This window comes from Harpia harpyja, chromosome 10 (genome assembly GCF_026419915.1).
Source record: "Harpia harpyja isolate bHarHar1 chromosome 10, bHarHar1 primary haplotype, whole genome shotgun sequence".
Classification (NCBI taxonomy): domain Eukaryota; kingdom Metazoa; phylum Chordata; class Aves; order Accipitriformes; family Accipitridae; genus Harpia; species Harpia harpyja.
In genome coordinates, this window is record NC_068949.1 from 715,932 (window position 1) to 740,059 (window position 24,128).

Below are 24,128 nucleotides of genomic sequence, written 5' to 3' on the forward strand. Positions count from 1 at the left end.
CCCCAGTTCCTCAGACACCCCCCGCCAGGGCTCCCCGACACTCCCAGGTCCCCCAGAGCCCCCCAGGTTCCCCAAAGCCCCTCAGGCTGCCCAGCCCTTAAGGTTCCCCAAGGCTCTCCCTGCCCCAGCTCCTCACCCCACAGGTTCCCCCAACTGCCCCCAAGGCCCCCCCCCCCCCCAGGCTCCCCCAAGGCTCCCCACCCTCCTCTCCATCCAACGGAGGGCTCAGCCCCACCAGGACCCCATCCTGCCAGTTGAGCCCCCCCACCCCCGGCTCTGACACCCCGGGGGACGCATTCAGCCGCCGGTGCCGTCCATCTGTCCTCCTGTGAGCGATGCCGGGGAGGGGTGCGGGACTGCGGCCGTAGCCCCCTCCCCATCATCAAGGGACCGAGCTTCCCCTCCCTGGGGTGCCCCGCTCAGAGCGGGGTGACCCTACGTCGGAAGCAGCCGCAGGTGAGGCACCGCAGGGCGGCCATGCTGAGGTGGAAGAGGGTGCCGTAGTTGAAGAGCAGGCGGTAGTAGGTCCTCACGGACAGGTCCCCCGAGGGATCCGCGTACTTGAGGGCCACCAACGGCGTGTAGAGGCTGTTGGTTTGCGTGCGGAAAGCCGGACGCCTGGCTCTGATCACGTTCACGATCGCCTGTGAGTGGAGAGGAGGGGCTCAGGGCTAGCGTGGGGCCGGGAATGGCGCCCAGAGCACCCCCCCCGCCCCCCAAACTCCTCTCAGCCCCACACCTCAGCCACGGCGGCAGGGCTCTGCCCCAACGTGGCAAAGATTTCGTGGGAAGCCGGCAGGTATACGTCCTTGAAGTACCGCACGGTAGCCGGGTCGGTGCCGGGAAACTCGGAGCGTGAAACCTCTTCCATCAGCTTCAACTCAAAATCCGTGTTCACGGGGCCCGGTTCCACCATGGAGACGCTGTGGGACCACGGCGGGTGCTCAGGGTGGGGGTCCAGAGCCACCCTTGGGCCCTCTGGGGTGCTCCCCGCGCCCCATCACACTCACAAGACGTTGAACTGCAGCAGCTGCACGGCCAGGCTCTCGCAGAACCCCTCCACGGCGAACTTGGAGGCGGCGTAGACGTCGTTGAAGACGATCCCTGTGAGCAGAGAGGGGCTGAGCTCATCGAGACAACCCCTGGAGCGAGACCCCCGCACAGCGGGACCCCCCCCCACCTCACCCTGCAGCCCCATGACGCTACTGATGACCACGATGTGACCGCTCTGTCGCCGCTTCATGTCGGGGAGGACGGCTTTGATCATCCTCACAACCCCAAAGAAGTTGGTCTCGAAGATGCGCTTCATCTCCTCCACGCTGATACTCTCCACCGGACCGACGTGCCCCACGCCGGCGTTATTCACTGTGGCACAGTGTGGGGGGCTCAGAGACCCCCTCTGGCCGCCCCTTGTGGCCCCCCACCCACCACCCCGCTCACCCAGCACATCCACCCGTCCCCCGGGGATGCTCTCCATGCACTCTGCCACCGAGCTGTCGCTGCAGACATCCAGGCGTTGGATGCTCAACGTCTTTCCCAGCGCCGGTCCGGCCGCCTCCTCCAATTTCTCCTTCTTCCGTAGGTCCCGCATGGTGGCGATGACTGCGGGGAGCCCCAGCCCCGGTCAGGGGGACCCCAGATGCCAGCCGGGGTCGGAGGGTCAAGCCGGGATGATGTTCCCTAAGCTGCTTTGGTAACACAGCCTTTAATCTCCCCCCGGGACTAATCCCCAGCCCTGGTGCGGGGTTGGTGGTGGGGCAGCGGAGTTGTGGGGACACACATGCGTGTATGTGACAACGGGTGGCACAGGAACGAGGATGGCGTGAGGGGACCACACGCGTGTGCGTCCACCCGGGTGGGAGCGTGCCGCCAGACCCGGTTACATGCTTGTGCGCTCGCAGCCGTGCGCTGCTCGTGCCACCTGTGTCCCCGTGGGGCTGCCCCACGTCCCCAACTCCCCTCCGCCTGGCAGGGCGGTGGGTGGGGGGCACAGGGACACCTCGGCTCACCGAGGCGGTGGGGTCTGCGAGCTTGGGGCTGTGGGACTTCGAGTCCTGGGGGCTGTGGGGAGAAAGTCTCTGGGGCTGGATGGACGGGGACCCCACATGCTGCACCCTCCCCAGCCTGCCGCCCCATCCTGGAGGGCTCCCGTCCCCGCCTTGCTGGGGCAGACGTGGGGCCGTGGGTCCCCCCCCGGGACAGCGTGGAAGGGTCCCCTCCCCGCTCCTTACCCTGGAAGCGTTGCTGGGGGTCCTGCGCCAACCTCACGGCGACGGCGAGGCCGATGCCGGAGGAACAACCGGTGATGAGGACGGTGCGGGGCACGAGGGTGGCCATGGCTGCACTAGCCGGCGGTCCAAAGTCTCTTATGAGATCAGGACCCGGCGTCACGTGGGAGCAGGATCAACCTCCCCGGGGCAGCCCTGGGGAGGGCACGGGGGTCCGCCGGGCCACGGCCCCCTCCCCTGCCCACCGATACGGCGCGCGGCAGCCCTCGGGGACGTGGATGGGGACGGGCGATGGCACGCGTGGCTGCGGCCCCGTAGCCAGGTGCCCACCCTGGGCCCGTCGGGGACCCCACAGCCCCCCAAACCTGTCATGGGGGTCCGTGGGGAAGCTGGGACAAGGCGGCCGAGGGTTGGGGAGGGGGCTGCGTTGCCACCAGAGCCCCGTGTGGGAGCGGGCAGAGGCTCGGTTTGGGGGGCCGGGGGCGTCCGCGGGGGCTTGTTACTGCAGAGACGACGGTAAATATTTGCCGGGAAATGGAAAACCGGGGGAGCGGAGCCGAGCGGCCATGACTCAGGCGATGAGGCAATGGGGCGACTCCGGCCAGCCGGGCCCTGGGGACCAGCCCGGCCGAGCGGCAGCTGTGCCGTGGGGTGGGGGGGTCCCCCAAACCCCCCAGTCTTGCTGTGGGGATGGGTGCTCCAAAATCCCCAGCCTTGGTGTAGGGATGGGAGTGGGGTGGGGGGCTTTGTACCCCAAAATGCGCTGTCCTTGCTGTGGGGCTAGGAGTGGGGTTTGGGGCCATGCACCCCAAAACCTGCCATCTTTGCTGTGGGGCTGGGGGGGGAGGCCTCTGCACCCCTAAACCTCGCTGTGGGACTGGGAGCAGGGTGGAGGGCTGTGCACCCCAAAACCTGCTGTCCTTGCTGTGGGGCTAGGTGTGGGGTACGGGGCCATGTACCCCCAAACCTGCCATCCTTGCTGTGGGGCTGGGAGCGGGGCGGGGGGGGCTCTGCACCATTAAACCTCACTGTGGGGCTGGGAGCAGGATGGGGGGCTCTGCACCCCAAAACCCACTCTCCTTGCTGTGGGGCTGCGAGCCGGGGGAGGGGCTTTGCACCATTAAACCTTACTGTGGGGCTGGCAGCAGGATGGGGGGCTCTGCACCCCAAGCCCCCCATCCTTGCTGTGGGGCTGGGAGCAGGATGGGGGGCTCTGCACCGCAAAACCCCCCGTCCTTGCTGTGGGGCTGGGAGCAGGGTGGGGAGCTCTGCACCCCAAAACCCCCCGTCCTTGCTGTGGGGCTGGGAGCAGGGTGGGGAGCTCTGCACCCCAACCCTCCCATCCTTGCTGTGGGGCTGGGAGCAGGGTGGGGAGCTCTGCACCCCAAAACCTGCTGTCCTTGCTGTGGGGCTGGGAGCAGGGTGGGGAGCTCTGCACCCCAAAACCCCCCGTCCTTGCTGTGGGGCTGGGAGCAGGGTGGGAGGCCGTGGACCCCTAAACCTCGCAGTGGGGCTAGGAGCAGGGTGTGGGGGGTGTTCTGCACCCCTAAACCTCGCAGTGGGGCTGGGAGCAGGTTGGGGGCCCCTGTCCCCCTAAACCTCGCAGCGGGGCTGAAGTCTCTCTCCCGTTGGCCCCGTTCGGGGCGGTGGGATCTCGCAGCCGGGACCACCCGGGGCCGGTGTCGGTCCCGGGACCCGCCCGTGGGCCGGACGGGAGGCGGGGGCTCCCGGTGAGCCGGTCCTCCCCCGGTCCTCCCCTCCCTTCCCCTCCCCTCCCTTCCCCTCCCCGCAGCCCCGACGAGCCTGGAGCGGACAGGGCGGGCTACGAGCTCCGGTACCGGGCACCGGGCACCCACCGGGCCGGGCATGGAGGGTCTCCCGGTCCCCGCCGCGCTCCTCGCCGCTCTCCTCACCCTGCTGCAGGGGCTGCCCCCGGCCAGGGCAGGTAACGCGTACCGGGTGGGGGGGGGGGCCGGGACACCCCACGCCCACGCGTGTCTCTTCTCGCCACCCCCCCCCCCCCGCCTCAGTTCCGCGGGGAGGTGGGGGACACCGGCGGGTTGAGCCCCGAGAACCCCGGCGTGGGGACCAGGGGGGTCGCGGATGTCCCCGTGGGATCCCCGCTGCTGTCACGCGTGGGGGCCCCCGGGGGCCCCGCCGCCGCTTTCAGCACCACGGACAGGGCCGGGGGGGCGGCACGGCGTCCCGGGGGGGGGGTCGGGGCACCCCTTGGGACTCTGGGGGTCCCCCGTGGCTCCGGCCGTGGGGTGGCACAGCTGGTGACAGGGACAGCCCCCCCTCACCCCGGGCGTGGGGTGTTTCCCGTGGGTCCCTTGGGGGTGCTCCCCCCGGGGCAGGGGTGCTCCTCCTGGGGAGGGGGTGCTCCCCCGGGTCCCTTGGTGGGGGTGTTCCCCGTGGGACAGGGGTGCTCCCCCCCAGGGCGAGGGTGCTCCCTGTGGGTCCCCTGGTAGGGGTGCACCCCGTGGGGCTCCGGGTGGGGGTGCTTTCCCAGGGGCAGGGGTGCTCCCCCCCCGGGTCCCTCCGTGGGGGTGCTCCCCGTAGGCAGGGGGTGCTCCCCCCGGGGCAGGGGTGCAATCCCCCGGGTCGCTTGGTGGGGTTGCTGCCCCCGGAACGGGGGAGCAGGCGGGGTGGGGTGCCCCGGATGCCTGGGTTCCCTGCCTGGCCTGGGGGGGCAATGGAGGGGGGGGTCTGGGGAAGCACCTGAAGCGTGAATGATGGGGATAAGCACTGGCACGGGCTCCCGGAGGCCATGGGGGGCTGTGGGGGGGGCCCTCGTCCCGCTCCCGCCAGCTTCGCCGCGCCCTACCCTACCCCTTGGCTTTACCAGGAGCGATGCCGAGCCACCGGCACCCCTGTCCCCCCCCCGGCTCCCTGAGCCACCCATGCCGCACACGCCCGGGTCTGGCGTCTGGAGGGGCTTGGCCGGTACAGCCACTCCAGGGCCACCCACCAACCCTGTACTGGGGGTTCCCAGATCGTGGGGGGGGGGTCCCTATCCACCCCGGCACACCATGGCCGGGTGACGGCTCTCCCTGGGGAGCGCCGGCAGGAAACCGGACCCATGTGCCGGGGTCAGAAGGGCCTGAGAGACGGCTTGACCGGAGCGGGGTCAGCCAGTTCCCAGCCTGGTCCTGTCCTACCATGTCCCGGCTTATGCTTGGGGTGCCCCAGCCAGGCTGGGTGGTGGTGGTGGGGGGGCTGGGGGCAGTTTGGGGAGCTCCGGGAGGAATTGCTGCCCCCCTGGATCCCCCTGCCTGGCCTGCCCGGACAGGCCTTTCTGGCAGGGAGGGTGGGTGCAGCCCCGGGCTGGGGGGGGGGCCCTGGTGCTCTCTGATGTGGCTGCAGTCATAGCCCCCAGCCCGCACCCCCCCCATACACACCTGGCTGTGCCGGATTAACCCTCCAAGCGCCCAGGCGCAGGCGACGATTGGGGTCCGGCTCCCTGCAGAGAGAGGGCAGCACCCCCAACCCTCTCCCCAAGCCCCTGGTTGGGTGCAGCCGGGCTGTGCTTAGGGGGTGACGGGGATCTCCCATGGGTGACGGAGCCCTCCCGCCCCATGGGGTGCAGCCGTGCCGTGGGGTGCAGAGCAGGGCCGGGGGCGGAGGAATGCGGCGAAGGAATCTGGCGGCCGCGGGACCGGACCTTGGGCCCACACAGCTGCCTGGCACCGGGCCGGCCCGGCTTGGCAGGAGGCAGGCAGGGGGATGGGGATGCGGCCGCGGTCCCCGGCTGGAAGCACAGACAACGGCTGGGGTGTCTCCGGTGGGTCCCCACCCCCTGAAGGGTCCCCTCTCGCCCCGCAGCGGTGCCTGTGGACGTGCTGCAGATGCTGGGCATGCAGGACGGCCGGGACGGCGTCTCCGTCACCGCTGGGATCTGCCCGCAGCGCCCGGGGACCGAAGACCCCGATTTCGCTTTCCGCGTGGACAACCGCACCCAGCTCAGCGCACCCACCCGGCAGCTCTTCCCCGGTACGGCACCGGGTGGCCGCGGAGCCGCCGAGCCCGTTGCGGGGTGCAAACCGAGCCGCTCCAAGGGCAAGCGTCCCCTTTCGGGGTGCAGAGCCACCTCTTGGGGTGCATCGGGGGGGCTTAGCTTGATGGTTGCTCCTCTTCCTCCCTGCTGCAGGTGGCTCCTTCCCCGAGGACTTCTCCATCCTGGCCACGGTGCGTGCCCGGCGTGGAGGACAAGCCTTCCTGCTCTCCATCTACGATGAGCGAGGCGTGCAGCAGCTGGGCATGGAGATCGGACTCTCGCCCGTCTTCCTCTACGAGGACCAGGAGGGCCGGCCGGCCCCTGAGCAGTACCCCGTCTTCCGCAGGGTCAACCTGGCCGATGGCAGGTGAGTGCCGGAGGGGGGGGACAGGGGGTCTCTCCGGCCCCTCTCGCTGCGACCGAGTCCCGTCTCCGCAGGTGGCACCGCGTGGCATTGGCCGTGAAGGGCACCAACGTCTCCTTGCTGGTGGATTGTCACCTCCTCGCCACGCTGCCGCTGGAGCGGGGACCTCAGCCCCTCGTTAGCACCGAGGGGGTGACGATTTTTGGGGCCCGCCTCCTGGATGAGGAGGTGTTCGAGGTGGGTCCCTCCCCAAATCCATGTGCCAGAGGCCCTGGCTGTCCCACAGCATCCTTGCCCTGGTAGTGAGGGGTCCGGGGAAGGTGGGGGGACCCAGTTGGCCTGGTCGGTAGAGGCCCCAGTTGCGCTGGGGGCTGGTCTCTGTCCCTGTGGGGTGTCCCCATCCCCGTGGGGTGCCCTGGTTCCTCTCCCTGCATTCCTGCCCGCTGCAAATGTCAGGGGCCACGGGCAAAGCGGCAGCATTGAGGCAGCGAGGCGAGTGGGGCTGCCCCCCCCCATATTGTCCCCAGCAGGCAGACAAGGGTCCCTTTGTTCACTCGCCACCCCCCTGCACCCCTCCACCCGGCCGAGGGGGTGTCTACACTGGCTGCCCCGAGCCGCCCACGGACCGGCCGGCTACAGCAGGGACAGGGCTGGCCACGAGCACCGGCTCTTGCACGCATGTCTGGGGTGTGCGTGGGCACCTGACCGGCTCGGGGTGCAGATATGGGGCGGGGGGAGGCAGAAAACCCACTCCCTCGTGCTCCCCCCTTCTTCTTTGCCACAGGGTGATGTCCAGCAGCTGCTGATTGTGGCCGACCCCGAGGCCGCCCACTCCTACTGCCAGCTCTACATGCCAGGCTGCGACCAGCCCCTGCTCTACCCCCTCCTAGCCCCCTTCCCGGAGGAGGTAAGCACCCAAGCTGGGAAGAGGAAAGGCTGGGGGAACCCTTGGGAGCCCCCACCCTGCCAGGCAGCCCACAGGGATACTGCCAGGCTTGGTGTCACCGTGGGGGGAGCTGCCAGGGCCCCTGACGCCCGCGTTTCTCTCCTCGCCGGCGTCTGCGCTGCCCCTTGCAGAGCAGCCCGGAGCCCACCGCTGCCCCACGTAGGAAGGGCAAGAAGGGAAAGGGGAAAGGCAAGCGGAAGGGCAAGGGCAAGAAGAGGAGGAACAAGGAGCTGCTGGAGCAGCACGAGACCTCTGTGCCCTCCGTCACGGCCAGCCAGGTAGAGAGCGTGACTAACCCGCCTCTGCGGCTGCTTAACCCACCCTGGTTAACCCAGCTCTGCTAACCTGCTGCTTGCGCTTGGCTGTGGCGTGCCCGCTCCGCAGCTCCCCAGTGCCTGTCAGCCAGCGCCGTGCCGCAGCTTGGCTCCTCGTGCTGAGGCGGGACAGCCGGGACCCAAATCCGGCTTAAATGCAGAGCGGCTCCAGGTGTGCATGGCCCGAGGCAGACCCAGATGCATCCCGGAGCTGGCAGTGCCTGTACACAAAGCTCATGCCGTGCCACACGCGGCCTGTTGCATCCAAAGCAACCCTCAGCCTCATCTTTGCACAGTCCGGGGCAAAGCGGGCCGGCTCCAGCCTCTCTGGCCTCCATGGAGCTGGACCTTTGGGTCTGTTGGATGTGACTGCAGGGCTCTGGCCAGAACGGCTCCCCCTCGGGATTCGAGGGCGCCTGGGCAGCCGGCGCATCCCCACAAGGTTGCCGATCCCGCTGGCACTTGGGGCTGAGCCATCCCCACGGCTCCTGGCCTTACGGAGCGTGTCCTGGGAGCCGGTGGGGATCCCCTGGGCGGAGACGCCGGGGCAGGGCAGGAGGCAGCCCCCCACCTCTGCCTTCGGCCCCTTTGGCTCTGGAAATGGGTCACGGCTGCAGCTGGGGACGGCGGTGCTGGCCAAGGGCGGCCCGGGGACGGTGGCCCCTCCTGCCGATGAGTCAGCCTTGGCTGAGCCGGGCCGGAGAGACCCGGCGAGGGGTGGCCGTGCTCCAGGTGCTGCTTGGAGCCAGGGACCGTGCGGCCCTGGTGTGTGGGGGAACGGCCGCCCCCACGCCTGGGAGCAGCAGCTGCCGAGCGCTGGCTTGCCTTCCCCTCGGCTTGCCTTCCCCTCTGCCCCAGCATCGCTGCGAGCCAGCGGTCCCTGAGGAGCGGGAGTCCCGGTGCCTTGTCCCAAAAGGGGAACGGCTCCCATGTCCCAAAGCCAGGCAGGGGCTGTGGTGGGGTGGGGACATCGTGAGTCCAACCGTGGCCCCCCCCCCCCCCAAAAGCAGGGCATCCCCTGGCCCTGCCGGCCTGCGGGACCCCACAAGGGTCATGGGCCAGCACCTCCCTCTGCCGCAGCGCTCCCTTCCTCACCCTGCGCCCTTTCCGCATCGCCCAAGGCCAGCGCACCCACACCGACGCCGTCCATGGAGGAGAGCTCCCTGCCGCCGGTCCCCTCCAGCCTTGCCACCACCGTGAGCGTCACCCTGAACGGCACCGACCCCTTCGAGGTAGCACCAGGGCTGGGGGCTGGGGCAGGCAGGGGAGTCCCCTCCTTCACAACCCCAGCGTCTCCCCATCCCTTAGGACGCTGGCGAGGAGCTTATGCTTGAACTTGAAGATGATGGAGTCGCTGGGGCTGGTAGCACGGAGCTGCCGGGCTACGAGGACTACTACGATGGGGACCCTGCGAGCCGGGAGCGGTTCGGCCCTGCTGAGCGGGAGGAGACGGTGATCCAGGCTCCTCAGGTAATGCTGGGGACAAGAACTGGGACCCCCCCCAGCTACCGCTGGCTGAGCTGGGGCCACGGTACGGGGTCCAGCAGCCACGTAGGTGGTTCGGAGCCCTTCACCCCAGCCCAGCTCTCGACCGATTCTCCTCACCCTGATGTTTTGCAGGAGCCTAACTTGAAGGGGGAGAAGGGCGAGCCAGCCATCGTGGAACCGGTGAGTGGGCCGCAGCCCCCGTGGGGACGTGTGGCCCCAGCCCTTTGTGGTACCCCAGGGCCACCCATCTGAGACGGTTCGCAGGACGTGGCTTGCTCTCTTCTCCTTTAGGGTTGGCGATTCGAGGGGCCGCCGGGACCCCCAGGCCCTGCGGTGAGGAGCGAGGGGCTGCGGTGGGGAGGGATTGGAGGTGCCAAAGCATTAACATGCTTCTGTGTTCTCCGCAGGGGGAAACAGGTCCCCTGGGACCACCGGGGCTCCCAGGGCTGCCCGGGGACCCTGGAGATCAGGTACGGAGCAGACGGGGAGGGCTGCGACGGGGCCAGAGCTGCCCTGCGGCAGGGCTGGGGCCGCAGGCGTCCCGGCAGTCCTGCCAGTGCATGCCGGCATGCACGCGGGGCGATGGAGCTGCAAGCCCTGACCTGACAGCCTGGCTTCTACCCGGCGTGATGACGGCTTATCCCCCGCTTCCCCTCTGCTAGGGTCCCGCAGGACGGCCGGGGCTGCCAGGAGCTGATGGAATCCGCGGCCCGGCGGGGACCATGATCATGTTGCCGGTAAGTGCTGGGGCAGGACAGGATCCTCGGGGACCCTGCCGCCTGCTCCTGTGGAGTCTGGCAGGGGACAGCTCTCTAGGTGACACGGAGCTGGCTGTCCCCAGGGCTGGGGTTCGGTGGCTCCCCTTGTCCCTCACTCTGCTCCTTCCTCCCAGTTCCAGTTCGGTGGAGACTCCCTCAAGGGTCCCACTGTCTCTTTCCAAGAAGCCCAAGCCCAAGCGATCCTGCAGCAGGCGAAGGTAAGGACCCCTCGCGGACCAGCCCCCCTGCCCAGCCTCCCCACTCCCCCTCACCCCTCTCCTCCCTTCTCTCCCCAGCTTGCCATGAAGGGTCCCCCAGGTCCCATGGGGCTGACCGGCCGCCCGGGACCGCTGGTGAGTATGGCTGGTGTGGGGGCCGCTGCAGGGTGCCCACCCCACGAAGATGCACCTTGTCGGGCCAATCTTCACATCGAGCAAACCTTCACGGTGGGGTCTCCATGCTCTCCTGTTTTTGTAGGGTCTGCCAGGACACCCGGGACTGAAAGGAGACGCGGGGGACATGGGGCCACGGGTGAGTCTCGCTCGGCTGGGCTTTGCGAGGAGAGGGTGTGCAGGCTTATGCCCCAGGCAGAGGTCTGGCAGGCTGCAGGCAAGCCCAGCCCTGACACCTTCCCCTCTTCTCCATCAGGGTCCCCGGGGAATGCAGGGACCACCGGGGCCGCCGGGGAAGCTGGGCAGACGGGTAGGCGCTGGGGATTCAGGTTTTGCCTCCCCCAAATGTCCTGGTCCACTGTCACGTGCCAGGGTGCCCCTTTCCCATCCCCATCCCGAGGGGCTCCGAGCTTCGGGCCCCTTCCCACTCCCTTGACTTGTCTTGCAGGGTCGTGCTGGAGCAGATGGTGCCAGGGGTCTCCCGGGGGAAACCGGACCCAAGGTCTCGTGCGTGGGGTGGTATCGGTGCTGGCAGCAGGGTGGGGGGCCAGGACACCCAGGTCCTTGTGTGGGGGGGGGTGACGTGGGCTCAGCCTGATGCCTGTCCTACCCCACAGGGTGACAGGGGCTTCGACGGGCTGCCGGGGCTGCCAGGCGAGAAGGGCCACAGGGTAAGTGGGACCGCACCGTGTCCCCTCCTGCCACCACCGTCCCCACGCCGCCTCACCCTCTTTCTTCTGCAGGGTGATGTGGGGAAACCAGGACCGGCGGGCCCCCCTGGGGAGAAAGGCGCCAAGGTGAGGAGCGTGGAGAGGGATGGGGAAGGATCAGGCCCTGCTGGTGTTGGTGGGATGTGCTCAGCTCCACTCTGTTCTCTCCAGGGCTCGGACGGCCTCCCGGGACCTCGGGGGCAGCCTGGGGAACCTGTAAGTACCTGCTGCCGGCACTGGGTGCCTGCCCTGGCTTCTCCCCCAGCCCCAGGAGCGGTGGGGGGCAAGCTTGGTCCCCAGCTTTCTGCCTGCACCTTTTTGGAGAGATTTGGGCACTGGATTCCCCCACCCTAAGGAATACGGGGTGCTGGGGTCAGTGCTGCCTTCTGAGCCCCCACTGAACCCTCTGTCCTTGGCCCTAGGGTATGCGAGGCCTGATCGGTTCACGTGGCTCCCCCGGGCCCCCCGGACCACCGGTATGAGACACCGCTCCTGCCTGTCTGTCTGTCCATCTGTCCTCACCTTGGACCAAGGGGATTTTTCTCTGTCACCCGTCAGCCTGGGCACGGCATCGTCCTTGGTGCGGCGTCACCTTGGGGCGCAGCATCACCCTGATCCTCCCTCCTTCCTCTGCAGGGTGCCAGCGGCATCGACGGAGCGCCGGGGCCCAAAGGCAATGTGGTGGGTGTCAGTGGGCCCCCCCCTGGGAGCACCCAGCCCGAATTAGCCAGCGAGAGACCGGGATGCTCCAGGGAGGGGGAGGCAGGGCTGGGGCGAGAGCTCCCACGTGCCCTCGTGGGGTGCATGGGCTGGGAGGGTCCACGGGGGTACAGTGAGGGTCCGAGTGGCACATCCTGGGGTCTGAGGGGGCTTTTTGCTGCACTAATGGACTTTCTCTGCCCCCCCCAGGGAATCCACGGGGAGCCGGGACCCCCGGGACAGCAAGGGAACCCCGGTCCGCAGGTACGTGGAGGTGATAGGGGGCCAGTGGGGTGTCCCCACGGGGCTGGGGGCTCAGATGCTCCCTCAGTCCCTTCTCAGCACCCCGGTCTGTTCTCTGGCAGGGTCTGCCTGGCCCCCAGGGCCCCGTCGGGCTGCCAGGGGAGAAGGTGAGTCAGGATCCAGCGTGGATGGGGGGGGTCCGGAGCTGCCCCAGCTCTGAGCGGATGGTGGGGAGCTGCAGGGGTGACCCCAGTCCCTCTGCATCCCCACACATCCTCCTCTTGCCCAGGGCCTGCCGGGGAAGCCGGGAATACAGGGTGTGGCTGGGGCCGACGGGCCCCCGGTGAGTACCGGCGAGGGGCTGTGCGGTCACTCCGGTCCCCGGCAGAGCGGGGACCGCAGGGCAGCATCACCGTCCCGGCTTGGGACTCACATCTTGTGCATCCCTGCAGGGTCACCCTGGCCGAGAAGGGCCAGCTGGAGAGAAGGGCCTCCAGGTAAGGGACTGATCCCCTTCTCGTGCCCTGGGCAAGGGGATCGGGTCCTCTTTCCAAGGGGAGGGTCCCGTTTTTGCTGACTCTCTGTCCCCAGGGCCCTGTGGGTGCCCCTGGTCCCGTCGGTTATCCAGGACCCCGTGGGGTGAAGGTAAGCACAGCCTCCCCCTCCGCCGGGCTCTGCCAAGGCATGATGTGGGGGGTCAGGCGGCGTCCCCTGGGCTGGGGTCTCCCCTCCAACCCCTCTGTGTCTCTGCAGGGAGCTTTTGGCGTGCGGGGCCTGAAGGGCAGCAAAGGGGAGAAGGTAAGAGGTGTTGGGGAGAGGGGACAGCAGGGGACAGGGGTCCTCGTCCTGTGGTATCTGTGGGTCCCTGGTGTTGGGGGGCACTCGTCCTTGCCCTGAGATAGCTGTGGGTGGGGGGACGCCTGGGCTGCAGCGGGGGCCAGCCCCTCCATTTTGGGATTTGGGGCTCAGCCCCACACTGTGACCCCATCTGGGGCTTGTACCAGAGCTAACGCAGTCTCAGCCCCCCAAAATGTGCCTCTTGTTCAGGGAGAAGATGGATTCCCCGGCTTTAAGGGGGACATGGGCCCCAAGGGCGACAGGGTAAGTGGGGTCCCGATGTGGGGGTCTCCTCATCAGGGCTGGGTGGGGTAGCTGCGGGTGCCGTGAAACCCCGTGAGGTTTTGCTGGCTGGCTGCAGGATTCGGGATGGTGGTATGGAACCGGGGGGACACACACAGCTCTGTCTGTGGGGACAGCTGGGACCCGAGGGAGCAGCCCTGTCCCCCCCTGGCAGCGTGCTCCCCGCACCTCTGCGTTACCATTCCAGGGTGACCAGGGTCTGCTGGGCCCCCGCGGTGAGGATGGCCCCGAGGGGCTGAAGGGGCAGACGGGTCCCGTGGGGGAACCGGGTGCTCCCGGCCCCGCAGGAGAGAAGGTGAGCGGAGCCCTGTGTCCCTGTGTCCCCGTCCCTGCGTCCTTCGTAGCCTGTGGCTCAGCTCTGCTCTCTCCCTTGCAGGGCAAGCTGGGAGTGCCGGGTCTCCCGGGCTATCCTGGGCGCCAGGGCCCCAAGGTGAGCATGGGGGAGACTTTGGGGTGTCCCTGGGACCCCAGGTGCCTCATCGGCCCTGGGTTATCACTTGTCCTCTCTCCTTAGGGCTCCACTGGCTTCCAGGGTCCCATGGGGCTGGCAGGAGAGAAAGGCAAGAGGGTGAGTCAGCCCTGTCCCTCTGTATCACCCCGTCCCATCCCTCCAGGCCGTTCTGTGTCCCCCACATCCTGCTCTGCCACCCCCTCTGCGAGCCAGAGTGGGGCTGAGCTGAGCTCAAAGCCGAGGAAGGGACCCAGCCGCATGGCCCTCTCCGTTCCCGTGTTACATGTCCTCTCCCAAATGCACTTGGGCACGCTCTGTCCCCTCGGGGGGGCATGTGGGGGTCTGCCCCGTGCTCTGCTCTCCCCACCACCTCTTCTTTCCCCGCAGGGCAAGGCTGGCCAGGCTGGGCAGACGGGACAGCGAGGGCCCCCGGTGAGTAACCGCAGCCCCGGCCCCAAGCTCGGGGTGAGAGGAATCACCCCGTGTGCCTTGGCCGGTGACTACCGGAGGGCTGGCTGTATCCCACCGTGACCATCCCAGGGTCCAGCTGCATCCCGCCACAACCATTCCCGGGTGGATTGTATCCCATGGCAACAATCCTAGGGCCGGCTGTAACCCGTGGCGACCGAGCTTGGGGGTCTGCTGTATCCCACAGCAACATGCTCCGCAGCCTGCCGGTATCAGTTAGGCTGGAGCCGGTTGTTTCCCGTGACAACCAGACCATGGGGACCACTGTAACCCGTGGTGACCAGATTCCAAACTTCTGCCTGTATCCCATGGGAACCACCCTGGGGCCAGCCGTGTTCCTCCCGCCTCCCTGCCCCACTCCCATCCTGGTCCCCCAGCTTCCCACCCCGCTCCCAGCCCCTCTCCCTGCCCTGTACCCCCACTTCCAGCCCTGTCTCCCCTTTCCTTACCCCACTCTCAGCCCTGCTCCCTGCCCCACATCTCACCCCCACTCTTTGCCTCCCGCCTGTGCAGGGCCTCCCAGGGGAGCGAGGTCTGCCTGGTCCCACAGGGAAACCGGGCCCGAAGGTAGGTGGGAGCCTGGCCACGGGGTCCCCGCTGTCCCCCACGTCCCCATCTCTCCGCCGTGCTCAGGGGCCCTCGGCCGTGGGTGCTGGCAGTGGGTCTGATGTGGGGTGGTGGGAAGGGTGGGGGTCTTTGCTGCTGCCCTCAGCCTGTTTGTCTCCCCAGGGAGATCCTGGCCATGATGGGGCCCCTGGCGCGGTGGGAGAGAAGGTAAGTGAGGGGTGGTTGATGCGCAGCAGAGGGGTGTCCTCCTGCAAAAGCACCCCGGGAAGGGACCAAGCACCGGGGGAAAATAGAATGCCGGGCGTGGGGAGAGGATCTGGGCACTGCGGGGCCGTGGGGAAAGTCCCTCTGCCACTGACTGTGGGTTTTCTCTCCGTCTCACAGGGTCCCCAAGGTCCACAAGGACCCAACGGCTTCCCGGGCACGAAAGGTCCCCCTGTAAGTGGTGATGGCTGCGCATGGTCCTGCCCTGGTCCTGCCTGTGCTCGAGACGGTGCGGGGGACAGAATCGGGCTGGCACGTCCTTGTCCTCCCGCTGCGCCCTGTGGGGTGCAGGCAGCGGAGGGGGGGAGCCCAGCTACGCAGCCTGCATCCCCCACCCCATTACCTCTGCTCCTGCTCAGGGTCCCGCCGGGAAGGATGGCTTACCAGGACACCCGGGACAGCGTGGCGAGCCGGTAGGTCCTCTGCCTCCCTTGCCTCGGGGAGGGGACTCCTGGCAATACCCAGCATTAACCCCTCTCTCCTCTACAGGGGTTTCATGGCAAAACTGGCCCCCCCGGCCCCACAGGGGTGGTGGGACCCCAGGTGAGCACTGGGGATGGAGGCAGGAGGTGTTTATGTTGAAGCGAGCCTGGTGGGATGGAGGGACCCCCAGATGCTCACCCTGCTCTCTCCCCGCAGGGTAAATCAGGTGAGACGGGGCCCGTGGGAGAGAGGGGGCACCCAGGCCCCCCCGGCCCCCCTGGAGAACAGGGCCTGCCTGGAGCTGCTGGCCGAGAAGGAGCCAAGGTAGGAGCCGTGCTGGGGGTCCAACCTCTCACCCCGACCACCACAGGCCTGAGCCAAGCGGGGCTGGGTCCCCTCTGAGCTCTGCGGGGCACGAGGGCTCCCCCCGACTTGGTGGGGACAGAGCAAAGCTCTCTGCTACTCCTCTCCACCTTGCAGGGGGACCCTGGCCCTGCTGGCATCCCCGGTAAGAGTGGCCCCCCAGGCATCCACGGCTTTCCCGGCACACGGGGGGCACCTGGAGAGACGGTGAGTGCTGTCCCAGGCTTGGACGCAGCCTTTTATGGTCCTCGGGAGAAGGAGTAGGGTCCCTTCTAACCATCTTCCCTGCCCTTCTACAGGGTCCACCTGGCTTGAAGGGTGGGGAAGGTCCCCCTGGTCCCCCTGGACCCACAGTGAGTACAAAGCATCGTGACATTTGAGGGGTTCTCCGGAGTTTTGGGGTTTCCCTTGGAATATATATACTCCTTGGGGAGCAATTTTGCCACCCTGCTTAAAATTCTAGTTGATAAATGTTTCTTTGGAGAGGAGGAAGACAGCCGGGGCCTTCTTCCCTCCACCCCACCTCTCTCTTCTCCCCAGGGTTCCCCCGGAGAGCGAGGCCCCACGGGGGCTGCTGGAGGCATTGGACTGCCGGGACGGGGGGGTGCACAGGGTCCCCCCGGTCCCATTGGCGAGAAGGGCTCCCCGGTAGGTGCGAGAGGGTGTGTGGGGTGAGGCAGGAGGTATGGGACAGCGCTGGGATAAGCTGTGTCTCCCATGGGTGCCGGCCAGCCCTGCTCTCAGCCCTTCCCCTTCCTGCCCGCAGGGTGAGCGAGGTCCCATGGGTCCGGCCGGGCATGATGGGATCCAGGGCCCCGTGGGGCTGCCGGGCCCAGGCGGACCCCCCGGCCCCGCCGGAGAAGATGGGGACAAGGTAAGTCAGGGGGGCACAAGTCGGCACCTCCAGCAATAGCTCCTTGTCATTTCACTACTGACAGCACGGGGATGCCTGGGACGGGCTTTGGGGACAAGTCCCCTTGCCTGGGGGATGTTCCAGGGCTGAGGAACCTCTGGGATGGGGCAGGTTTCCCCTCTGGCTTCCCAGGAGCGGGGATTCCCTGGGCGGGCAACGGGCTGTTGGTCCTGGCAGGCTTCCTTGGCACTGCTTCCCAGGTGGTGGCAGGTTTCCCTGGTGCTGGGATTTCCTTGGCTGTGGCTCCCCAGCCATGGCAGCTTTCCCTGGCTGCCAGCGCTCCCTTCTCGCCGTCTCTCACCGGCCGCGGGCTCTCACCATCTTCCCTTTGTGGCAGGGCGAGATGGGGCTTCCCGGACAGAAGGGCAGCAAAGGCGACAAGGGCGAGGCGGTGAGTGCTGAGGGGCTGCTCTGCCCGGGGATGGTTCTCCGAGGGGCAGAGCAGCTCTGGGAGCAGGGGGGAGACGGCAGCAGCGAGGCGCGAGACGTTTGGGGGCTGCCCTAACCCTACGTGGGTGCTCCTGTCTCACAGGGCCCCCCTGGACCGACAGGAATCCAGGGACCCATAGGGCACCCTGGCCCTGCGGTAAGCACCCTTCCCACCCCATTTATTCCCTCGACTGAACCCCACCTTTCCCTCTTGGCTCCCTTCCCTGCCCTCCCACCCCACACGTTGGGGTTTCTGTGGGGCGGGCGGCACTGACCCCAACCTCTCCCTTTGCAGGGAGCGGACGGGGAGCCAGGGCGCCGCGGGCAGCAGGGGATGTTTGGGCAGAAAGGAGATGAGGGATCGCGGGGTCACCTTGGCCTAAGCGGCCCCCCTGGCCTGCAGGTAGGGAGCGGAGAGGGGTGGGATCGGGTCTGCCGGGCTGGAGGGGACGAGGGATGCGTGGGTCCGGGTTCTGCGCAGCCCGCCTGGGCCAGGGCACCCTCTGCCTTGTCCAAGGGGCTTCTAGACCCCCTGAGCTAACCGGTGATCCCCGCAGGGCATGCCAGGCCCACCGGGCGAGAAGGGCGAGAACGGAGACGTTGGCCCCATGGTAAGGAAACCCCGCAGCCGTCCCAATCTGCACACCCACCGCTCCCCCTCCACCTCCTTCTGCCCCATCTCCAGCTTCCCACGTCTCCCTCTCCCATGGGAGCCGCACGACTCAGCTGCCCTTTGCAGTCTGACCCCCCCCTCTGTGCTCCCCACAGGGCCCCCCCCGGCGCACCGGGACCCCGTGGGCCGCAGGGACCCAGCGGTGCCGAGGTGAGTACAGCCCTAGGGGGGCTCGGCAGGGGCTAATGGGGGCAGGGACTGCCCCCAACGTGGGTACCCCCCATCCTCTTGCCTTTAGGGTCCCCAGGGAATGCCAGGCGGCGTGGGACAGCCAGGTGCCGTGGGAGAAAAGGTAAGCCCACATTTGGGAGGGCGGAGGACGGTGTGGGTCTCAGTCTGGGTGCTGGGGCTGGGCAGAGCTGCCCGCACCACCCAGCATCCGGCAGCATCTGCCCCGTTGCTTTTCTCACCCAGGGTGAGCCAGGCGAAGCGGGAGATCCCGGATCCGCGGGGGAGCCCGGACCACCCGTGAGTATCGCAGAGGGGAACAGGGTGTCTTTTAGAGGCAAGACAAGGAGAGCAGGGGCCAGATCCTGCTCTCGCTGGCCACAGAAAGCACAGGCAGAGCTCCCGGTGAACATTTTACTGCCCAAACTGCCCTTTCCCTGCTCTAATGTGACCCTCCCACCCCGTCCCTCCGCAGGGCGTGAAAGGAGATGTGGGGGAGAAGGGAGACGCAGGGCAGTCGGGAGCAGCTGGACCCCCTGGCAAGAAGGGCCCACCAGGAGAGGATGGAGCCAAAGGCAACCTGGTAAGGGGAAGGAGCAAGCACGGAGAGGCAGGGGGATGCTGTCCCGAGCCCCCACATCCCCCCAGTAGCCCTGCAAGGCACTAATCCCTGTCCCTGCCTCTGCTTTCCCAGCACACAGAAGATCTGGGGCTCCCTCCCAGTCCCACGCTTGTGTCCCCTTCTCTCCGCAGGGTCCCATCGGCTTCCCTGGTGATCCCGGTCCCCCCGGAGACCCCGGTGTGCCGGTGAGTAGCCCCTGCTCACCCCTTAGAGGGGCCGCAGAGCAGAAGCAGCCCCACTCCTGGGGCTTTCCCAGGGCTGGAGCCAGCCCCTACGTTCCCCCACGGTGCTCCGGTGTCACCCGCTGCCTCGCTGCCATCACCCTGGGGTGGTGATGGAGTTGGGAGCTGCCGGGACACCGTGGTTCTCTCCCCGTTCCGCCTCGTCGGTGCTGCCCGGTGTCCCAACAGCTCAGGGGTGAGCTGGGGGGGGCTTGGCTAGGTGAGTGCTCACCCTCCCCTGTGTCGTAGGGTCTGGACGGAGCTGCTGGAGAGAAAGGTGACAGCGGGGACCCCGGTCTGCCGGTGAGTGGGGCAGCTGGGGATATCACAGCCGCAAAAGGGGGGTCACATTCCCAGCGGGACCACCCTAGGCTGGGGGGCTTGAGGGGCTCTAGCTGAGCTGTGCTGCTTCCCAGGGCTCCTACACACCCTTCGCCCTCCACGCTTCCCCCAGTCCTGGCTGTGGAACTCTCCCCTCACCCCAAACTCCCACTGGGTTCGTTTCAGGGTCCGCCGGGCGCTTCAGGGGAGCCGGGTCCCCCGGGTCCCCCTGGACGGAGGGTAAGTAGGGGAACGGCGAGGGTGAGATGGGGAGGGACAGCGCGGGATGAAGTGGGGCTGCAAGCGGGCCTGGCCAGGGCCAACGTGCAGCTCCTGGTGTCTCTGTCCCCTCATCCAGGGACCCACGGGACCGATGGGGCGCGAGGGCCGTCAGGGCGAGAAGGGTGCCAAGGTGAGCAGTGGCCGGTAGACCCCAGGGCTCCCCAAACCCACTCCCCCTCCAGAAGCCTCCACCAGCCTGGGACAGGGCCAGACCCCCCCACCCCGGAGAGGTGAGGCTGGGTCCTGAGGGTCGCTGGCCTCAGCTCTGTCTGTCCTTCTGTCCCCAGGGACAACCCGGCACAGAGGGGCCACCCGGGAAGACAGGGCCCGTGGGGGCACAGGGGCCGCCGGGACGGCCGGGCTCTGAAGGACTGCGCGGGATCCCCGGCCCTGCCGTGAGTCGGGGGCTGCGGGGAGGATGTTTCCGTGCCCATGTGGGGCTGCCCGTCGCCCCGAAGCCCTGGCCAGCGACGTCCCCTTGGGCACGATGGCTGCAGCTTGCGAGGGTTGCAGCTTGGAGGGGTGTTTTGGGGGGGGTCAGCCTCAGGCCTCTCGCCCACACCGAGTCTCTTCCAGGGTGAACAAGGTCTGCTGGGGGCTCCGGGACAAGCGGGACCACCCGGCCCCCTGGTAAGTCAGGGTGAGCGAGCCCTGGGTACGGGTGATCTGAGCGGGGCACGGTCCAGGGTGCGTGACACCCTCTTGGCCTCTTGCAGGGTCCCGTGGGTTTGCCTGGCCTCAAGGGAGACCCCGGCCACAAGGGAGATAAGGTGAGACGAGGTGACGGTCGTGCAGGAGCTGGGGTCCCTTACCTCGGACTCGTCCCCGAGCCCCCCTGGTCCTGGGGAGGGGGCTGTCTGACGCTGCCCTTTGCCCCCAGGGCCACGCTGGACTGATTGGGCTCATTGGACCACCAGGAGAGATGGGGGAGAAAGGAGACCAGGGGCTCCCGGGCATTCAGGGTCCCCCGGGACCCAAAGGAGACCCTGTGAGTATTTGGGGTCTCCCCTGAGCTCAGGGGCTGGGTGAACGTGGGGGGAGGCAAGGGGCTGATGCTCTCTCTACCCACAGGGTTTGGCTGGACCCACCGGCCCCACTGGGCCCCCTGGCCCCCCCGGGCTCTCAGTGAGTATCTGCCTGCGCTATGTGGGTTCACCAAGGTCTCCCGCCTGCCCTTAACTCCCCTGCAGACCCCCGGGGGCTTCATCCCCCGGGAGGGTGAGATGGGTAGGGGGGAGCCCAAGCCTCAGGGAGGGGGTCGGGGGCAGCTGCCATGGGATCACCGTGTGCCTGGCCAGTGCCCCTCTCCTCTCTTCTCTTCCCCGCAGGGACCCTTGGGCCAGAAGGGCTCCAAAGGCTCGCCGGTGAGTGCTGGGGAGGGATGGGGATGGGGGGGGGGGGGGCAGCTCCTAATGTGCTCCCGGGGGAGAACCCGGGGCCCGTCGCAGGGAGCCAAGTGCCACGGTGCTGAGTCCACTTTTTTTTCAGGGTGCTCTGGGTCCCCGAGGTGACACAGGCCCCCCCGGTCCCCCAGGACCACCGGTGAGTAAGGGATGCTCTGGACAGGCACCGCTTCACATCTGTCCCCTCCCGGGAGGGCTCTGATGTCCCCAGACCCCCCCTCATCCTACCACCTGGCCCCCCCCATCTGCTCTCATCCCTTCATCCCTCTCTGTCCCAGGGCCGCCCAGCCGAGCTGCTCGAGCCGCTGCCCTCGAGCCGGAGCAGGAGGCACCGACGGGCAACCAAAGGGGTTCCAGGGGAGCAGGGAGTCCCCCCGGATTACGAGGGGCTGGAGGAGGTGTACGCGTCGCTCAGCTCCCTGCGCACCGAGGTGGAGCAGCTGAGACGGCCCCTGGGCACCCCCGAGAGCCCTGCACGGGTCTGCAGGGAGCTGCAGCTTTGCCACCCGCACCTCCAGGACGGTGAGGTTTTGGGGAGCCAGTTTGAGGGAGAGGGAACACCAAAACCCCCTCCGATGGAGGGGGGGGACTTTACATCATGCCAGGCGGTGCCCGTGCGGCGCGTCCCTGGCCAAGGCTCGGTCAGAGCCAGCAGGGAACCGGACCATCTATCCGTCTGTCTGTCCTTCCCGCCCTCCTTCCCAGGCGAATACTGGATTGACCCCAACCAGGGCTGCTCCCGAGACGCCTTCCGCGTTTTCTGTAACTTCACAGCCGGCGGCGAGACCTGTCTTTTCCCCGATAAGAAGTTTGAGGCTGTGAGTTTGAGCGAGGGCAGAGAGGATCTGGGTGTCCAAAAACAACCCCCCACCCCCAGCAGCCCTCCCAGCGGGGACGTGATGGGGGCGGTTTGGGGCTCGCTTTTCCCCATGCTCTGGGGGGCCGGGGGTTGGAGAGGCTTCAGCCCCGACGCCGTCTCTGTCACCCCCAGGTCCGACTGGCCGCCTGGAACAGGGAGAAGCCGGGGACGTGGTACAGCACCTTCAAAAGGGGCAAGAAGGTGGGAGCTCCTCGTGCGATCCGGCCTGGGGGTGGGGGGAAAGGTGGACCCCCTGCGTGGCATCACCCCGGCCGCTGGGCAGGCGGGTGTCTGTGTCTCAGCCCCCGTCCTGTCTTCCCCCCCGCTCCAGTTCTCCTACGTGGACACAGACGGGAACGCCGTGCCCGTGACCCAACTCACTTTCCTGCGTCTCCTGAGCGCCAGCGCCCGCCAAAACTTCACGCTGAACTGCCAGCACGCCGCCGCCTGGTACGACGCCCGCGCCGGCACCTTTGCCCGTGCCCTGCGCTTCCGCGGGGCCAACGAGGAGGAGCTGGGGCACAACCACCCGGCTGCCCCCATCCGTGCCCTCCACGACGGCTGCCAGGTGAGTCCCCGAGCCGCGAGGACCCCGCGTCTCCTTCCCGCCGCCGCCATCCCCGTCGCTCGTCCCGCACGCCGTGTCCCCGGCCGATCCCGTACGCCACGTTTGCCGCCTTTCCCGCAGGGACGTCGTGGCCAGGAGCGGACGGTGCTGGAGGTGACCTCGTCCCGCGTTGAGCGGCTGCCCCTGATGGACGTGGCCGTCGTTGACTTCGGAGACGCCAATCAGAAATTCGGCTTCGAGCTGGGACCCGTCTGCTTCATGGGCTGAGCGCGGCCCCGGACAGCGCGCGGGGAGGGACGGCTTGGAAGGGGGGGGGGGCTCTCCGCTCCCTCCGCCGCCCCCCGTGCCAGGGACAGTGACCCAGGGCCTGCTCTGGCATACTCAGGACTCGGAGCCGCCGCAGTGCCATCCCCTCCTGCCTGCACGGCCCCCCCTTATTTATACTACCGGCTCCCTGCAGCAGGGGGGGGGGGAGGAAAGCTGGGGCAGGGTGCCCCAGGCTTGTAGGGAGGGGGTTCGAGCCAGCCCCCCTCCCCGTGGTGCTACAACGCTCCCCGAGAGCCCCCTTAGTGAAGCACTGGACGTGCCCTCGGCACGGCAACACCGCGAGCCCCATCCCGATGCCTGCGGGGACCGGACGGGCCCGGATCCAGCCCCCTCCCCGGCCGTCGCGGAGCCGGTGTCCCCATGCCAGGCCATGACCCGGGGTGGGGGGTGTTAAACCTCCTCCTTCACCCCCCCTCCCTAATTCTCTGCCCCCTTCTTGGGGGGAGTGGGTGGCAGGGGGGGAGCCCCCCCCCGCCCCTTGGCGGGGATCGCCCCAGCTCACGGCAGAGCCCGTCCGGCGCGGCAGAGGGGACGTGGGGAGGTTTGGGACGGGGTTGGGGCCGTACGTTGAGGCTCAGCCCCCGGTCCCGGTGCCGTTGCAGTTACTGTACGATAAACCGACTGTATCGAAGCCGTCTCCCATCCCGAATCCTTGCCGATTTCCATGGAAACCTGGGGGGGGGGGGGGCTGCGCGCCCCAAATCGGGGCTCGTGATGCCCTGAGGCTGCCGGCCTCGTGTCTCCGCTTGCACGAGGGCGTGCGAGGCCGTCGCATGCGGGGATTCGGCTTGGGCACGTGCCCGCTGCCGGCCCCTCCTGCCACCCCCCCACCCCCCCGAGGCCCAGAGAGCTGCCCCCACCCTGGGGACCCATCGCCGTGTCCCCAAGGGGTGGCTTAGAGGGGGACCCCCCCCCCCCGGGGTGGGGGGCTGCGAGGGCAGGGTTGGCACCTGGGCATGGAGCACCGGTGGAAGCCGGACCCGAGCCCAGCGGGACCCGGGTACCCCGGCTGCTCCCCCCCCCGCTCCCCAAATCTCCATCCCGAGGGGGACCCAGGGCTGCCCCCCCCCCCCCTAAATCTCCATCCCCGGCGGGGGGACCGGGCCAGAAAAGGGGACCCGGGGCGTCCCCGGTGAGGGGACCGGGTGTCCCTCCGCGCACCCCGAGCATCCCCGCGGCCGGGATGCGGGTACCACGGCGGGGGGGGGGGGGGGGGGGGATGCTCGATCGCCTCCCCCCTCCCTCCCTCCCTCCTTTCCCGGCTCGGCTCGGTCCAGCCCGGTTCGGTTCCGCCCAGCCCGACCCGGTGCCTCCAGCCTCCCCCCACCGGGCGAACCGCCCCCCCCCCCCCCCGCCCCATACACCGGGCCGGTAACAGCCGCTGCAGCCACCACCGGCGGCGGCGGCGGGTCCCGCTCGGTAAAGCGGCGGGGGCCCGGTCGGGGCGGGGGCGCGGTGCGGACAAAGACAACGGCAACGGCGGTAACGGGGCCCGCTCGGGGGATGCGGCTGCGGCGAAGCTGAACG

At 68.4% G+C, this 24,128-nt stretch overlaps 2 protein-coding genes across 3 annotated transcripts; one reads left to right on the forward strand and one right to left on the reverse strand.

Annotated features, from left to right (window-relative positions):
• Positions 1 to 340: 340 nt before the first annotated feature.
• Positions 341 to 23,241, forward strand: COL5A3 (collagen type V alpha 3 chain). Its single transcript, XM_052800310.1, has 69 exons — positions 341 to 456; positions 1,583 to 1,693; positions 4,021 to 4,173; positions 6,054 to 6,221; positions 6,379 to 6,592; positions 6,664 to 6,826; positions 7,374 to 7,496; positions 7,667 to 7,813; positions 8,971 to 9,081; positions 9,158 to 9,319; positions 9,470 to 9,517; positions 9,629 to 9,670; positions 9,745 to 9,807; positions 10,000 to 10,074; positions 10,230 to 10,313; positions 10,392 to 10,448; positions 10,573 to 10,626; positions 10,744 to 10,797; positions 10,936 to 10,989; positions 11,105 to 11,158; positions 11,231 to 11,284; positions 11,369 to 11,413; positions 11,620 to 11,673; positions 11,834 to 11,878; positions 12,107 to 12,160; positions 12,262 to 12,306; positions 12,429 to 12,482; positions 12,592 to 12,636; positions 12,731 to 12,784; positions 12,893 to 12,937; positions 13,187 to 13,240; positions 13,467 to 13,574; positions 13,656 to 13,709; positions 13,794 to 13,847; positions 14,118 to 14,162; positions 14,712 to 14,765; positions 14,928 to 14,972; positions 15,150 to 15,203; positions 15,389 to 15,442; positions 15,519 to 15,572; positions 15,669 to 15,776; positions 15,933 to 16,022; positions 16,115 to 16,168; positions 16,356 to 16,463; positions 16,582 to 16,689; positions 17,066 to 17,119; positions 17,261 to 17,314; positions 17,453 to 17,560; positions 17,715 to 17,765; positions 17,924 to 17,980; positions 18,069 to 18,122; positions 18,245 to 18,298; positions 18,474 to 18,581; positions 18,752 to 18,805; positions 19,091 to 19,144; positions 19,349 to 19,402; positions 19,521 to 19,574; positions 19,732 to 19,839; positions 20,021 to 20,074; positions 20,161 to 20,214; positions 20,325 to 20,432; positions 20,516 to 20,569; positions 20,773 to 20,808; positions 20,933 to 20,986; positions 21,126 to 21,369; positions 21,553 to 21,665; positions 21,839 to 21,907; positions 22,038 to 22,274; positions 22,395 to 23,241. The coding sequence occupies exons 3-69, from the start codon at positions 4,095 to 4,097 to the stop codon at positions 22,539 to 22,541; spliced, it is 5,325 nt and encodes a 1,774-aa protein (XP_052656270.1). The 5' UTR covers positions 341 to 456; positions 1,583 to 1,693; positions 4,021 to 4,094; the 3' UTR covers positions 22,542 to 23,241.
• Positions 420 to 2,383, reverse strand: RDH8 (retinol dehydrogenase 8). Of its 2 annotated transcripts, none has more exons than XM_052800308.1 (6): positions 2,232 to 2,383; positions 1,441 to 1,602; positions 1,186 to 1,365; positions 1,011 to 1,104; positions 740 to 923; positions 420 to 644 (listed from the first exon to the last, which is right to left on the reverse strand). In XM_052800308.1, the coding sequence occupies exons 1-6, from the start codon at positions 2,335 to 2,337 to the stop codon at positions 420 to 422; spliced, it is 951 nt and encodes a 316-aa protein (XP_052656268.1). In that variant the 5' UTR covers positions 2,338 to 2,383. The 2 variants fall into 2 exon arrangements, with proteins under 2 accessions (XP_052656268.1, XP_052656269.1); XM_052800309.1 differs by having other exon boundaries at positions 1,441 to 1,685; positions 2,232 to 2,346.
• Positions 23,242 to 24,128: the final 887 nt, after the last annotated feature.

Bases quoted from the DNA above. Each gene is read 5' to 3' on its own strand.
- RDH8 (XM_052800308.1), bottom strand. From the start codon at position 2,337: ATGGCCACCCTCGTGCCCCGCACCGTCCTCATCACCGGTTGTTCCTCC. The intron at 1,603-2,231 runs GTAAGGAGCGGG...GGCTCCCCGCAG, and splicing joins CCCCCAGCAACGCTTCCAGG to TCATCGCCACCATGCGGGAC. The intron at 645-739 runs GTGTGGGGCTGA...CTCCACTCACAG, and splicing joins GCCCTGCCGCCGTGGCTGAG to GCGATCGTGAACGTGATCAG.
- COL5A3 (XM_052800310.1), top strand. From the start codon at position 4,095: ATGGAGGGTCTCCCGGTCCCCGCCGCGCTCCTCGCCGCTCTCCTCACC. The intron at 13,575-13,655 runs GTGAGCGGAGCC...TCTCCCTTGCAG, and splicing joins CCGGCCCCGCAGGAGAGAAG to GGCAAGCTGGGAGTGCCGGG. The intron at 18,299-18,473 runs GTGAGTATCGCA...GTCCCTCCGCAG, and splicing joins CGGGGGAGCCCGGACCACCC to GGCGTGAAAGGAGATGTGGG.